Source organism: Quercus suber, unplaced genomic scaffold (assembly GCF_002906115.3).
Source record: "Quercus suber isolate HL8 unplaced genomic scaffold, Cork oak 2.0 scaffold_632, whole genome shotgun sequence".
In the NCBI taxonomy this organism is placed as follows: domain Eukaryota; kingdom Viridiplantae; phylum Streptophyta; class Magnoliopsida; order Fagales; family Fagaceae; genus Quercus; species Quercus suber.
Genome location: NW_027070074.1, coordinates 266,986 through 282,505, shown reverse-complemented (window position 1 = coordinate 282,505; position 15,520 = coordinate 266,986). Strand labels below are relative to the sequence as shown.

The window sequence follows — 15,520 nt, the reverse complement described above, 5'->3', positions numbered from 1 at the left end:
AAAGATGGGGCATTGAGCTGGAGGCGAGATTAACGCCACGTGTAAAGATCATAATCTGACCCAAGGAGGAATCACCTCCAGCAAAGCGATCCGAGGATAAACTTATACTTACAGAAAAATAGAAGTGGTAGACAGAACCAAGGTATTGCATAGTCCTCGGACCCAAGCCTATGGTAAAACTATACACACCATAATACCTGGGTATTAGACAGAACCAAGGTATTGCATGGTCCTCGGACCCAAACCTATGGGGAAACTAGATACTTACAGAAAAATAGAAGTGGTAGACAGAACCAAGGTATTGCATGGTCCTCGGACCCAAACCTATGGGAAACTAGATACTTACAGAAAAATAGAAGTGGTAGACAGAACCAAGGTATTGCATGGTCCTCGGACCCAAACCTATGGGAAACTAGATACTTACAGAAAAATAGAAGTGGTAGACAGAACCAAGGTATTGCATGGTCCTCGGACCCAAACCTATGGGGAAACTAGATACTTACAGAAAAATAGAAGTGGTAGACAGAACCAAGGTATTGCATGGTCCTCGGACCCAAGCCTATGGTAAAACTATACACACCATAATACCTGGGTACTAGACAGAACCAAGGTATTGCATGGTCCTCGGACCCAAACCTATGGGGAAACTAGATACTTATAGAAAAATAGAAGTGGTAGACAGAACCAAGGTATTGCATGGTCCTCGGACCCAAGCCTATGGCAAACTAGATACTCATAGAAAAATAGAAGTACTAGGCCTAACCAAGGTATTGCATGGTCCTCGAACTCGAACCCATGGAGAAAATAACTATCTGAAGAAAAACCAAAGCGTTACTTAGAGTCAAGCTATAATACGATCTTTAGATTTATATTTGAAGGATAACAGATGGTTTCATAAGGCTAACTCCAGAATAGAATACGAATATTGAGCAGAATACAATAGTAAAGCAAATAAAAGAAAATATCATTAGTTAGAAGCAAAGTATTAAGTATTCAGTTCAAACAGAAAGTACACAATTTCCTTACAACGCCACTAAGGCAAGAAACAAAATGAAATAAAAGAGAAAATAAACAAAATTATCCTATGTTGTATACTAGTCTCCCCGACTCAGTAGGTAAATTAATCAGATGAGCAAATCAAAAGGCTTTAGCCAAGGCCTAAGGGCTTGGTCTCGAAGGTTCCGCCGTAGGCCTCGCTACGTCTTGTGGTATTTTCTGACCCTCGGTTATAACTTCCCCCAACATTCTCTGGGGCTCAACCTCCTCGGATGGTTGGTCAGTTAATGATGTATCCTCGGCGGTCTTATCGTGACTCTCAAACACTGGTAATGAGGGTCCCTCCTCGGGAGCAGCAGGTGCAACCTCGTGAATGGCAATAGGGTAATATACCCTGTCCTCCCTTCTAAGATCAGATGAGGCATCAACCCCTGCTTGGTTGAGGGCTTCATGCCAGGTTTGAGAACAGTAATGCCTGCACACTGCAGGAACTTGAGCCCGAAGGGTGGCTTCAGTCTTAGCCACCCCATCTGCGAAAGCATCCTCCTCCGCCTTTTCCACAGAGCGCTCAGCGTCTATTTTTGCAAATACCGCCTCGCCTTTGGCTCTCACAGCCTCGTCCCTGGCATACTCGGCAACACCTTTTTCATGGATTGCCTTGGTTAACTTCTCCTTCATATAGGTAATGTTCTCTTTGACAGTTTGTAATTGACCCTCAACGTCTTGCAAGCGATTAGTTTGATCCTCAGCTTGCTTCCTGGCCACGGCTAGGTCGGAGACAGCAGTATCCCTGGCCTTCGTCATTTTTGCCAGATCCTCGGTCGCCTTCTTTAGGTCGGCCTCAGATCTCTTGAGAGTATTGGCAGCATCCAAGAACTTGTCACGCTCCTGCGCTAAGGCATTGCTATGGTCATCGACCTCCTCGCTTAACCTAAAAAGGGCCTGGATAGCCTGCCAATAAAAACAAGTAACTCCGTAAAGAGAAAGGAAGGTATTAAGTGACAAACTTTGAATAAAATGAATAGGTGCCAAAGGACCCACCATTCCTAGATACTTCTTAAGGTCGAGGACAACCTCTACCCTAGTCATATTTCTTAGCTCGGCCATGTCAGTGGGAAGAAGAAGAGATTTCTCCAGGGCCTCGGCTATAAGAGCCCCCTCGGCTCCTTGAGATTCCCGCATCGACGCGTTATCCATCAGGGGCTGATCATGGAGCATGGCAGCGGGCAGCCAGGCTTGAGCCTCGGACTGCTGGATGGCCTTCTTACTCTTCCGTTGATCACCGAGCTTCAGTTGCTTCGGAGGCCTGCGAAACCTACCCTCCTCGGGTGGGGAATGGGACTTGCCCCCATCCATTGGCTCTTTACCCTTAGAAAGCCTTTTCCTTTTCGGGACAGGAGACTCAGTCTGGGGGTCTGATACTATGGGGACAGAGGACGACCTGGTTTGCATAGTTAAAATCTGGGGCGGAGGTGCTGGGGGCTGGGGCTGCGACTCTTCTGATACACCTTTCTTGGAACCGCCTTCGAGCAAGTCAAGAAGATTGGTTTAGGGCTGTCTTTTTAAACCCATCTCAGTCGGAGTACTAACTCTTAGGGACTGGAGATCTGTTTCGGACAAATGAGGGTCTCCTAGATCACCAGAGGGATCCTCGGATTGATCAGCTAGGTCGAATACACTATATTCGTCCTCAGAAGAACTCAGTTCAACCACCTCCCGTTCCTTCGTAGATAGTCCTTCCTCGGCCACTGTTACTTACTCGGATGAGGAGGGACCTGCTAGCGGAATGCCTTCAGGTATATAAGACCCCTCAGTAAATGCAAAACCGTCTTCCACCACGGTGATCTGCGTAAGCCGAGGGTCACAAGCTCGAATTACGTGCTTCGGGACTGAGAATGATTTCTGAGCTGGGTCGCATCCGAGGATGTGATGAGCAGCTCTGACCTGTTTATCGGTTTCGTTTAGGAAAAGGTCCAACCTAAGAACGGTCTCCAAATCTGCTTTGTTAACCAGATGGAAATGACGTGCAAAGGCGTGCGGATCTGTGACAAGAAAAGTGAAACTCCTATGGTTAATCAACCAAATCAAATATACGGTTATAAAACTTGAAAATACTGAAACCTAGATTGTCTTTTACTTTGGATATCCTACCTGGCTCCCCCTCTACTGTTGGGCAATGAAAACCGTTGTGCCACTCTCCCGACACTATGAGGAAATCTTGGGTTAACCCCTTATTGGAATCAGGAAGACACTGGATAAGACGAACCCTATCGTCCCTTGTCTTCATATAGTACGTCTTACCCCTCAGGTGATGAAGGTTGTAACACTAGTTCACATCGTGGTGAGTCAGTCTCAGCCCAATTTTCTCATTCAGGGTATCTACACACCCTAATATCCTAAATACATTCACGGCACACTGAGTAGGAGCCAGGCGAAAATGCCTAAGGTAATTGAGAGTTACTGGCCTCATAGGGATTCTCATCCCCCCTTTTACAAAAGCGACTATTGGGATCACAACTTCACCCTCTCTCCTCTTAAGGTACCACTCCCCTTCTTCACAGTACTTCAAACTCACATTATTGGTATTCCATAGTCGACAATGAATTTGTTCATCATCTCGTCGGACTCAACCAACTTCTTAAACTTACCAATTCCCCAAAGATGACTAAAAGTTCTAAAAGAAGAAAAGGAGGAGTAAAATCAAGGAAATTTGGGGTCGCTAGAAAAAGAAGACTTACAGAAGTATGGCGATTCTCTTCAGGAAGAGTGCAAGTTGAACTAGACTTAAGTCATACGCATCAATGGTTGTAAGCGCGAAAATGATGAAACTAGGCAGTTCAAACAGGTACTTATACTCCCCCTTGGGTCCCCAAATGTAACCGCTTGTTCATAAAAGCCAGAAATCATACCGTTGAAAGTGGGAAACGTGGTGCCGCCAAAATTTAATGTGGACACCCATTAAGTCTTGAAACGCTAAAAACGCGCATCGGGCAGTCAAAAAGCCACTAGCATTAACACGAGCTGAAGCGGGGCGACTCGTCTAGAGGGCCCGCAGGTATCAAAACCCTCCTCCCCGTCCGAAGAAACCTGCAGCAGGGTTTTGAGGGGCTATTGTGGGGCCCGTGGGCCTGATAGCCTCTGCCCATCGGGTAGCAGGCCCAAGGCCCATGCCAAGGAACACTGACTATTCAAGGCTAAATTGGGGAAAGCCTCTTTTCCCAATCCATGCCGAGGACCTCCTCATCCTCAGCCTGACAATGGTGATTTTCGGGAAAGACCAGGCCCAAAGTAAGCTGTGACCCTCGCATTTAATGCATTCACCTAACCCCCTAGCCACATTAATGGGGATATAACCCCTTAGCAGGGCAACGTTGATCAGAGTGAACCACTCGAGTACTGATAAGGCCTCTGATGGGACGAACAGCCAGAAGAGAGGCAAATGAATGATCAACAGATGGAATAAGGAGATAGGAAGATGAAGACTATATAAGGAAAGCAAGTAAAGTAAAAAAGAGGAGGAGGAAAAAAGAGAAGTAAAAGGCCTCCTCGGCCCATGGCCGAGGAGAATCCTCCCAGTTGTAAAGAAACTCTAAGTATCTTTTTATAAATGAGAGTTCATACTTGATGAACGACGGCCAGCGCCTAAACCTTTAACCCACTCTCTATAAATTTATTGTTTGGGCTTGTTGGGCTGAAAACCCATTCATACTCAGGGTCAGTCCAAACTGAGTCCCTACAATATATATGTAAATATAAATTCTATTGTAGATATCCCCGATCAAAGTAAATAAGAAAAATATAAAATTTTGAATTTTTGTATTGGAGATACAACTATTAGAGTCAAACCGCATCAATTTCTTTCACTTTTTTTCATTCTCATCTTTATTTATGTGCCATAATATTTCAAATCTTATGTATCAAAACAAGTCGATTAGACTTTTCTTAGATTTATTCATTCACATAATTTGTTTCCTCTTGTTGGTGATTTATAGTATAATCATCTTTGTCTATGAACTTTTATTACTGCCTTTTTCTAATTCTTATGCATATTAGTATATTTATCTTTTCAATTTTCTCTCTTAATACCTTTCTTCATAGCAAGTGTTTTGTCACATCTTGCTTCATAGAGTATTTCTTCCAATTTTCTCATTAAGGGGATTCTTTGTTTTAATATCGATCGCTATTATTTGTGTATACCTTTAGTTGAAACACCAAAATTGGAAAGCATTGTTTTATGCTTTGGATTCAATTATTATTATTATTATTTTAAGTTGGGCATTTCAATCTGTAAACTCATCATAATTATGGATTATATTGTTATGCTCTATCAATCTAAGCCAATGATAAAGATGTATCCTTTTGGATTTTGTGTCGTGGATGTTAGATATTAGAGTCGAGTTACATTAATCTTTTTCGTTCTTTCTTTTCTTGTCTTCCCTTTATTTTTCATAATATTTAAAATTTTGCAATCCTAATCCTTAGCATAATGCAGTCGTAAATAATAATATTTTCTCTTTAAAATTATAATAAGCTGAGACATGACTAATTGTTACTCATATTAATGAAATTTTGTATCAACTTAAAGATGTTCATAGGTTAATTAAGAGTATTTATACTAGAGATAAAAAATGAAAAATACATATTAAAACTTTTTTTTGTTGCTTCTTGAAGAAATAGATGCTCTATGTACTACGAACCACAATGAAAATTCAAGTAAAAAAATCAAAGCAGTTGGTTTCGCTGATTTGAACCAAATTTAGAAAATGTCTATATATTTATATAAATTATAGATCTATTTGAATGGTTTCACTCTACAATTACGTTCACTAATACACATGAAAATGACTAAAGTCCAAAATGTTGATGCGACGGTACATGTCTCTCAATTTTTTTGTTTTCCCATTGCAATAATCATAAAACTTGCTTTGCTTAATTAATTCCAAAAACAAAACTCCTTGTAGTGACTTACATGCTTAAAATTTCATTGGTAACATGAATTTGAGTGTGGCAACAAAAATTCTCTAAATTTAGATCAAATATTTTTTCCCATACTCGAAAATATATATAGGTTAGCTCGATGCTAAAGACTTTCCTTCAACTAATACTAATGAACTGTATGCTAGTTCTTTTTTTCTTTTGCCTGAAATGATAAAGACTATCTTTCAATTGTTAATAAGATGGAGTTAAGTCATTTTTGCAAGTCATGCTAAGTACCAAATAGAAGAGTTCTTTTTATCTAGATAAGTAGGGCCAAGGCAATATTGTACATGGAGATGGAGTGCCCTTTCAACCAGCATATGTATTAAGCTATGATTTGTAGATAGCCCACTAGTGCTTACTTAACATGTGACAGCCTGTTTTAAATTCTTTTCACATTGCTATGCTATCTTAATAACTAGAGAGAGTTTTACACATTTTACACTATTATCATGCACAATGACTTGCAACAGTACTACTACTGTGGCATCAGCATCTGAAATAAATGACAACAACAAACTCTTTAAAGTAGCGGTTACATTTCTGACTATTTCTGTTGTGGACTTATGAGCTCACACAAATAAATTTGCAGAAAATAACAATGCATGTCATCCAAAATAGTAAACAAATACTATCACAAAACAGAAATTTTAGGTAAATAATTTTTTGTTTTTTATATATATATTTTTTAATTGGTTAGAAATGATCCTACTACTACCCAAATTTCTTTAACTTATGAAACATCACAAGTCGTAATTGAAGTAACATTACTTTAATATATACTCTTTATTGATACTATTGTTATTAATACGTATCGATCAAGTTATGTTGTTTCAATAGTTATAAAAAAAATTGTCTCTAAACTTATTGAGGATTTCAGCTATGAAATGGTTCCTTTCAATTCTAAGAGTTTGAGTCACCTCAGCCTCCTTGAGGATTCAACACAATGTCAGATTCTTTCACATCATCTCATCTGCCAGCACAAGTGCACAACCACAGGTTGTTTCTTTCTTCAACATCAAACTCATTACTCATTTTGCACAAGGATGCATCAATAATGTGCACAAAAGTCCATTTGCAAATCAAGTCAAAGAATAGACTTATGACATGTGCTAGAGGTGACTGACCATACATTACAAACTATGCATCGACTAAGAAGCAACTACTGCAAACTTTAAAAAATCAGAGAAATGAAGCATTGACAACAAATATGGTCCTTCTCATATCTAATCTCATGCTACATAACTTAAATTGGTAAGATCCACCGACATCTAAAAGATGTGTCTTCCATATTTTTTAGAAAGCACTGTTGAGCAACAAGATAAATAATATCGAACATATGAAACTAAGATATAAGGTTAAATAAATAACATAAAATGCAGCATTTGTTCATTCATTGAACCCCGTAATAACTAACAGTGCGAATAGAGAGAAGTAACAATTGACAACAAAGTATATTATTGCGCAGTGTTAAATCATAAATGTGCTCTTCACTGTGCAAAATGCAAATACAGACCATGTGAGAGATCCAAAGGGAAAATGTTAGGTGTACCAAATACATTGTTTCACTTTCCTAATCAATGGTATGATGATGATTATATGCATGATATTTGTAATATGATATAACTTTAAATGGGCTTGTCAGTAGGTCTAGGTTCAATTCTCGTGGCAATTAAGATTGATATCACTATTCACTTCCCCCAAAATTATTTGCCAGAAATGATAATGGTGATATATATGCCATATGTGATATGGACAATTTTATTTTTTATTTTTGCAAATTATATGACAAATTCAGCAGCTGATTGTGAGTAGAAGATTTGCTAGATTTTCCATATCTGGCCCTTAAATTTTAATTTTATTTCCCTCCTATATATCCTACTAGTAATCTTAAAAAAATAAAAAATAAAAGTTTGTTAGATGTGTGTAACGTTCCCATTATTAAGTAAAAAGACAAAAGAAATACACATGAGAAAATCAGGAAAACTAACATTAATCATGCTTTATTCTAAAATATTAAATAGAAACACACATTTTTCACTTCTCACAAACTATCAATTTGTTCAATTGACACCTCAATCTAAGAAAATTGTATCAATACTCCCATTTTTGGATAAATTGAACATTAAAATGAGATGAAAATGAACACACATGAGCCACACATGCCACCTAATCAATATTTTTGTTCGTGTGCAATAAAAAAATTATACTTATACTAATGATTAAAAAAACTAGAATACTGCTCATTTAACAGATTTGCAGCCAATAGATATATATTGATTCTCTCAAATTGAAGTATCTATCAAATTGAAGTATCTATGGTGCAAATTAATAGTTTCAGATCATAGAAATTGATGTGAATGTTTAGGATGGAAAAATATAATTTACAAAAGATCAACTTCAAGTAATTTTTTGTATTTTCTTAACAAAAAAAAAAAAAGTAATTTATTGTATGATGTGGATACTTTATCTTCCTCATTCGTTTATAAATTACATATAAGCGAATATGGTAAAAAAAAAAAAAACCCATTGTTGTCAGCAAACCGGTCAAAAAGAAAAAAGAAAATAGTGGTTGTCAGCAAAATAAGGAAACAAACTCAAAAAAAAATATAATTAAAAAAAAGATATTCCAAGTAAATGTCAAAAAAATTTCAAAACGGCTAACTACGTAGGATTAGAATTCACCCTCAAAAAAAAAAGGTAGGATTAGAATTTATCGAAACAAATTAACATTGGCTCCAAAAAAAATGAACGGTGAAGATATCATCTATTTTTTCACTGAACGGTCTAGATATTATCAGACCAACCCACGATTGAAATCCCATCACACTTTAACACTATAAAGTACAACGGCACCAGAGACGTAGTGTACTAGAGCAAATCTCTATTTTCATTTTCCAAAACCTCTTCTATTTTGACTGCTTAACCCCACGCACAAACACAAGTACATTTTCATTCAAATTCAGCAAAACACGACCCTTTTGTTTTCTATGGCTATTGCTTTTAAGTCACCAACAACAAGCTTCTTTGAATTGAAGAAGAACAACCTAGAAACCCATTCTTTTCTCCGCTTTTCCTCTCAGAGATTTGCTACCCCAGCTAGAAGATTCACTCCAATGGCTGCTATCAGCACTGTCCCTACTGTTGGGCTCTCTGAGACTTTCACAAGACTGAAAAAACAAGGCAAAGTAAGCATCTTTTCACTTTGCATTCGCTTTCTGTTTTCTCTATTATGTTTCAATTACATTCTCCCAAAAAAATCATGGGTTGTTCTCTGTTTCAATTGGAGTGTTGGTATATGTTTTATTTTATATTATTTTTTTTCCGGGTTTGTGTTTTGGGTGCTTCTTATCATTCTAGTTTTCTTGTTATTTCTATATGCCATTGTGATCTTCATTGTTATGGTAATGGAGCATGCGTTAATCATTTTCAATTTTGGAGGTTCTCTTTGAATTGGGGGTTATTTGTGAAAGGAAGTGGAAATTATGTATAAGTGTGCTTCTGGTGTCACTTGGAAAGTTGACTATTTTGTGTAATTGTTTCACTAAGTGAGGTAAATCTTGGATATAGAGGTTGCATTTTGAGGGGTTTTAATTTGTTCAAATGGTTGAGGACCCTGGTGGATTTTACCTCATGGTGTATGTTTGAATGTGATAAGAGAAGATGGATCATAGAAGAGACTGCTGAATAACATTGTGGATTTTGGAAAGCTGAAAAATTGAAGTACTAGGGTGATGTTACTCACTTAATCTAAAGGTTGTTATCAAATTTTCCCTGATTCTCTCATGAATATTTGTGTATTATTGTAGAAACTTTAATTGTACTATATGTTTGTAATTGTCCTAGACTATTGAGATATCATCCTTATCTCTTCACACATCTAAATTGGCCAGAAAAAATAATATCCTTTTTCAAGCTCCACGCCATCTTCTAAAGCATAGCTTTTGAATTATCTCTTGTAATTAGGTCATGTACTGCAGATTTTGGTATCTTCCCTAATTGTGAAACCGAATGTAATCATTTCACTGAATCCTGGATACTAATAATTTCACTTAGATATCATTTGGGATCAGTCGTTAGCAGGTGTTTAATATACAAGATTCTCAATCCGATAGTGTTCCTCTAACAAACATGCTCATGTGTGAAGGTGGCATTTATTCCATACATCACGGCCGGTGATCCGGACCTTTCAACCACAGCAGAAGCATTGAAGGTGCTCGACTCTTGTGGATCAGACATAATTGAGCTGGGTGTGCCATACTCTGATCCTTTAGCTGATGGTCCAGTTATCCAGGTATTATAGTTGTCTTTTGTATTTGTTTCAATTAATGTCTCCATTTCTCTTAATGATGCATCTTCTTGTACAGGCTGCAGCTACACGTTCCTTGGCAAGAGGAACCAATTACAATGCAATTATTTCTATGCTGAAGGAGGTAGGACCATTATATAATGTTATGCCTTTGTCATCATCAAATCAAGATACAATGATAGCCTCTGTTACTTTCTTATAGGTGTTCTTTGTCTGTGTTATATTAGGCAGAACATCCACAATTAGGTCTTTGTCAAATGTTTATAATTTCACTTATGCCTTACCACCTTTGTTATTAGTGAAAACTAAATCAAAGAAGTGAATTTGAAAAACTTTTCCTACTATAGTAGTGTTATGCTAGTTGCATGAGAAGATTGATACTTTCTTTTTCTTTTCTTTTTTAAATCATCAATCATTTGAGATGCTAATTTCCAGGAAATAGATTGGCTATGTATATTCACTTATCTCAGCTATGCATATTTTACTATAAATATATCACCATTTGATACTAGAGAACACTGCTACACTCATCCATTATTTATTTAATTATTTGTTTACTTTAGAGTGGCGCTTTTCACTAAATACATACATGTATTTAGATAAAAGAAAAATCAAAAGAAGGGAAGTGTAAAACATTTTTTAATTATTGCTTCTTTGCCTATTTTTTTCATACTCGGAGTTTAAAATGTTATCATTTTTGACAGGTGATTCCACAACTATCTTCTCCAATCGCATTATTTTCATATTACAACCCAATTCTCAAGCGTGGTGTCGAGCAGTTCATGTCCACTATAAAGGACGTAGGAGTACATGGTAACTTATAATTTATGCTTTACTGAAACTTTAAGCTTTTTCACAATGATGATTTTGGATCTAATTGGTAAGTTATGATATTTTAAACAATTTTATGAATGCAAAGGGAAGGGGAAGCAAGCCATTTTATTTACTCAAATGCTATGTGTATGCCTCACAACTTCTCTGTCTGTAAATGCATTTTAGATTAAACTTAATAGAGTCTAGCCTAAACAGTGGGTCTATGCTTACCCACACTTCCCCTTCTGATTATTTCAACAGGTATGTTTGCTGATCGCAACCTAGAATAGAACTAGTGGGAATGGAAACAAAATATACATGGTTCATAACTAAGTGTTTTTTATTTGGATATAGCAATCATTTAACTCACTTGGCAACTTTTTTATGCAGTTAGATAACATAAATTTGTAATAGTATTGAATTTGATACTCAAAACTGTGAGCATCCTTCATTATATAGATATGGCAAAAGACTATGGTTGGACCAGCAATTTTAACTGTCCCATTAAAATTATGTAAGAATGGCCATGTGTTTTCAAAAAATCATGTACTTGACCGGAATTTTTAACTTTTAATGGTTTCTTACTTAGGTTCTTCTATGCTGTAGTGTGTAAGAATTACTGAAAGCTTTTTACTTTTCATTTTGAGTTAAACTCAGATATCTTCAGAAGAAGATGCAATGTATTGGCCAAAAACTGAGTTATCAACCAATTTTTATGCATAATTGTTCTCCTTTTCTTGTAAAAATGGTTAGCATGGGCTTCCTCTGAATAGAATCTAGTGCTTGAGTCCATTTTACAAAAACAACAGAAAATGAGAAAATATAATTTTTTAATAAATTTATTAGCATTTACAGAGAAAAAAAATTATATATCCACTCAATCAACCCCGAGTAAATATGGAAAATGCTTTGATTCCTTCTCCCCTGTCCCAATGTTATTTGTTTTATTGTATGATTTTATTAAATTCTTCATTGTGCATTGGTTTGCAGGGCTTGTGGTTCCAGACGTTCCTCTAGAGGAGACTGAAATTCTGAGAAGGGAAGCTTCAAAGCATGGAATTGAATTGGTGCGTCTACCTCTCATCTTCTATGTTCTTTTCCCTCTTTCAGTTTCTGGATAAAAAATTTTCAAATTTTCAGATTCTTTATTATATGAAATATAAACTGTGGTCCACAGCAGTTGGTGGCAGTTCTTTGTGATGATAGTAATCATAAAGTTTTTTGAACCAACTTTTCTTTAGTAACTCTTTTTCAATGTAATGATTAACTTACCTGTATATAATCTATTTCTTAAGATATTATTACCTATATATTAGGGTATGGATTGGTTTTCATTGAAATTACTAGTTAGTAGATAGTTAATCTTAAAGACCGATCTTTTGAAATTACTAGAAACAATTTTTGAAAAGGTAGATGTGCAATGAACAAACTCTTTGAGTAAAATGCCAAGTCATTAGTTTTCATTGACCTTATTTATGAAATTGTTAAACCTTTTCCCGTTCATATGTGCTATTATGCAATTCCTTCTTTTAAATTTATGTAGTTGATAGCACGTACATGGATCTTGTTGGTCTGATATGTCTACTGGTGTGGTTAAGGTACTGCTCACTACACCCACTACTCCAACTGAACGAATGAAAGCCATTGTTGAAGCAGCGGAAGGATTTGTGTACCTTGTAAGACCTTTTTCTATAGCTGATGCTCCTTACCAAGTTTCTTCTTTTATTTATTTAGTTTTATTGCAATGCGAATGTTCCAACCGAAACATTAGGCTTCTACATTAGTTAAGTGTTTTTTAGTTTTTGTCTTATTGATCCACTTGCATTGTTATATAAAAGATGTCATTATTACGAAGTTTGGTGTTTGTTTTGATCTCTCCTGTTCTGTTGGAATTATCTTTCAAATGTACCCTGTAAGCCAATGAAATTATTGACATGTATTTGCTATACTTGTACTTTGAGAAAGCAGATTCAAGTAACAGTTTCAAAATTTTCTCTCAGCAATGTCTGTTTATGGCACAGGGAGATTATGAAGTTTTCGACAATGAATTCTTGGTTTAAAAAAATGAAAGTTCACACCTCTATTCTTGGCGTGATGTTGCTTTAACTGGCTTGGTATACTTCCCTAATTTTGCAGATGCAAGAATAGTCTACTGACTTATAGTGATACAAATACCCAAAAATTTAGAATTTTTATGATTGTTTCTATGGTTTTGAGTAGCTCTTAGCAGTGCTAGTATAATTCAACTTTATGATTTAAGAAAGTTGATATGCCTCACTAAATAATTTTTGCTCTAATTTTATCTTTGCATTATGTTAGTGCAATGAAATTAGTAAGTAATAACAATTAATTATCAGAATAGACAAGAATCCAAACCAAGAACTTAATTTCCTCTTATATCTTTCATGAATCATGTTGTACCCATCTTATATTGAAGAGGTTGTCTAAGCTCTTGTGGGCAACTGTTTTCAGAATAGTGGTGAAAATTCTTTTAAAAAAGGGAAATAAAATTATTTTACTTAGCCATTTAATTTTTAGGTGAAATTTTACACTGCATGTAAGAGTTAATTGTTGATTCTTTTGAATGCTAGGTAAGCTCAATTGGGGTCACTGGTGCTCGTGCATCTGTGAGTGATCGAGTTCAAACTCTTCTTCAGGATATTAAAGCGGTTTGTCTACTTAATCTCATCTTGGCATTCACTATATACCTCATCTGATATCTTTGAATGAGATTCAAGTCCAACCAAAGAGGAAAAAAAGGAGTTTCAAGTCATTAATAAACACAAACAATGACTATCATAGCAATTGGTGGATTGAAAACAGTTATATGCCCATAAATAGTATACATGTTTTGGAGGTATACAAGCCTGAAATCTAGTTGTGGTTGTGCTGAGTGTGTAAATAGTAGGCCATTCTAAATAAGTTGATTTTAAATATGTATGGGTTTATTATCATAGTATTGAAATACTAAGTTTTTCATCTGTTAAGATGCTTGAAATATATCAAATACCCTTCCCTAGCATGATATGAAGAATGTTTAAATTGCATTTTTTCAGGTCTGGTCATTTAACTAAAAGCCTTTAGTTTTGATGATATGAGTGATTTCCAATTCTGTACATAAGCTTCATACTTCAATTTTTATGACAGGCAACTACCAAGCCCGTAGCAGTTGGCTTTGGCATATCAAAACCTGAGCATGTAAAACAGGTTAATTTTCCAACATATACCTTTACATACTTGTGTAGATTGTTGTGTTTCCTTTCATGTTGGTATGTATGACTAAATTGTAAATTATGTTACAGGTAGTCGGATGGGGAGCTGATGGTGTGATTGTTGGGAGTGCCATGGTGAAGCTACTGAATGAAGCAAAATCCCCCGAGGAAGGTTTGAAGGAACTAGAAGTTTTCACCAAATCCCTAATAGCTGCACTTGATTGAGAATAGCTTTTATGTTATAAATTCAAGCTTGTTGTCAACTTTGATATGCATCAGAATCAAATAAGAATACATTTTTGTTTAGTATTATGTCATGATGACAACTTCAGAAAAATTCCATCTTTTTTGAGAATATGTTTTCATTTACACCAAAACAATTTTACAATTTTCAGAATAGATTTTCACCATCTAATCTCAAAACCAATGTCTTGGGATGTTGAGTGCATTAGTTAGGGAAAATTCTTATATACTCCTGAAATACGGAAAAATAGTGTTTCTTCTTCTTACATTCATGGTGATCTAACCATGAATTTAATGAGTACACCCCACCATGAATGTAAGAGGAGTATCATTCTCCATGCTCCGAATACTAAAAATTATTTGTGAGTGAGTTAATACTTCCCTTGATTTAAGCAATTGTTCACAGTAATAACCTTTCTTTTCTGGCACCAGTATTCAAACTCTTACACCGGCAATGAGGGTCATAGTAATTGCAGATGGCTCCTCAACAATACCAATCATTGATCATATTTGAATAGAAAGTTTAGGGATACAACAAAATTTTATGAAATTTTCACAACAAATCATCAATCCTACATGAAATTGCATAATTAAGATGTTAAAATAATTTCAATTCAATTAAAAAATTGAAGAAAACATTAAAGATCTCTACTACACTTTTAAATCTATGAAAATTTTCCTCATAAAAAAAAGAAAAAAAAAAGAAGCAAATTCAATTAAGAACTCTAGACAAATGTTCTTTCTAACAATTATTCTTCAAATTAACAAGTTCAAAATCAGATTGAAAGAAGAAAATTTCTAATGGAATGATCCACACATTTCACACCTTCAAAAAGCAGCTTCTAAAGTTGTAATACATCACCTTGTGATCGTATGATGTATGTGGAAAGCAACTAGGCAAGTTTTAATAATCATTTATATAAGAACAAAGTTTCTCTTACTCTAGATGCTATAATCAAGTTTATTGTCA

General features: G+C 35.8%; 1 protein-coding gene across 1 annotated transcript; it reads left to right on the top strand.

Moving 5' to 3' along the window:
- Positions 1–8,828: 8,828 nt before the first annotated feature.
- LOC111998819 (tryptophan synthase alpha chain) lies at positions 8,829–14,613 on the top strand. The gene is made up of 9 exons (XM_024030923.2): positions 8,829–9,161; positions 10,121–10,267; positions 10,341–10,406; positions 10,987–11,095; positions 12,086–12,162; positions 12,694–12,771; positions 13,687–13,764; positions 14,243–14,302; positions 14,398–14,613. Exons 1-9 carry the CDS (start codon positions 8,964–8,966, stop codon positions 14,530–14,532), a joined length of 948 nt encoding a protein of 315 aa, XP_023886691.1. The 5' UTR covers positions 8,829–8,963; the 3' UTR covers positions 14,533–14,613.
- The last annotated feature ends 907 nt before the right edge of the window (positions 14,614–15,520 follow it).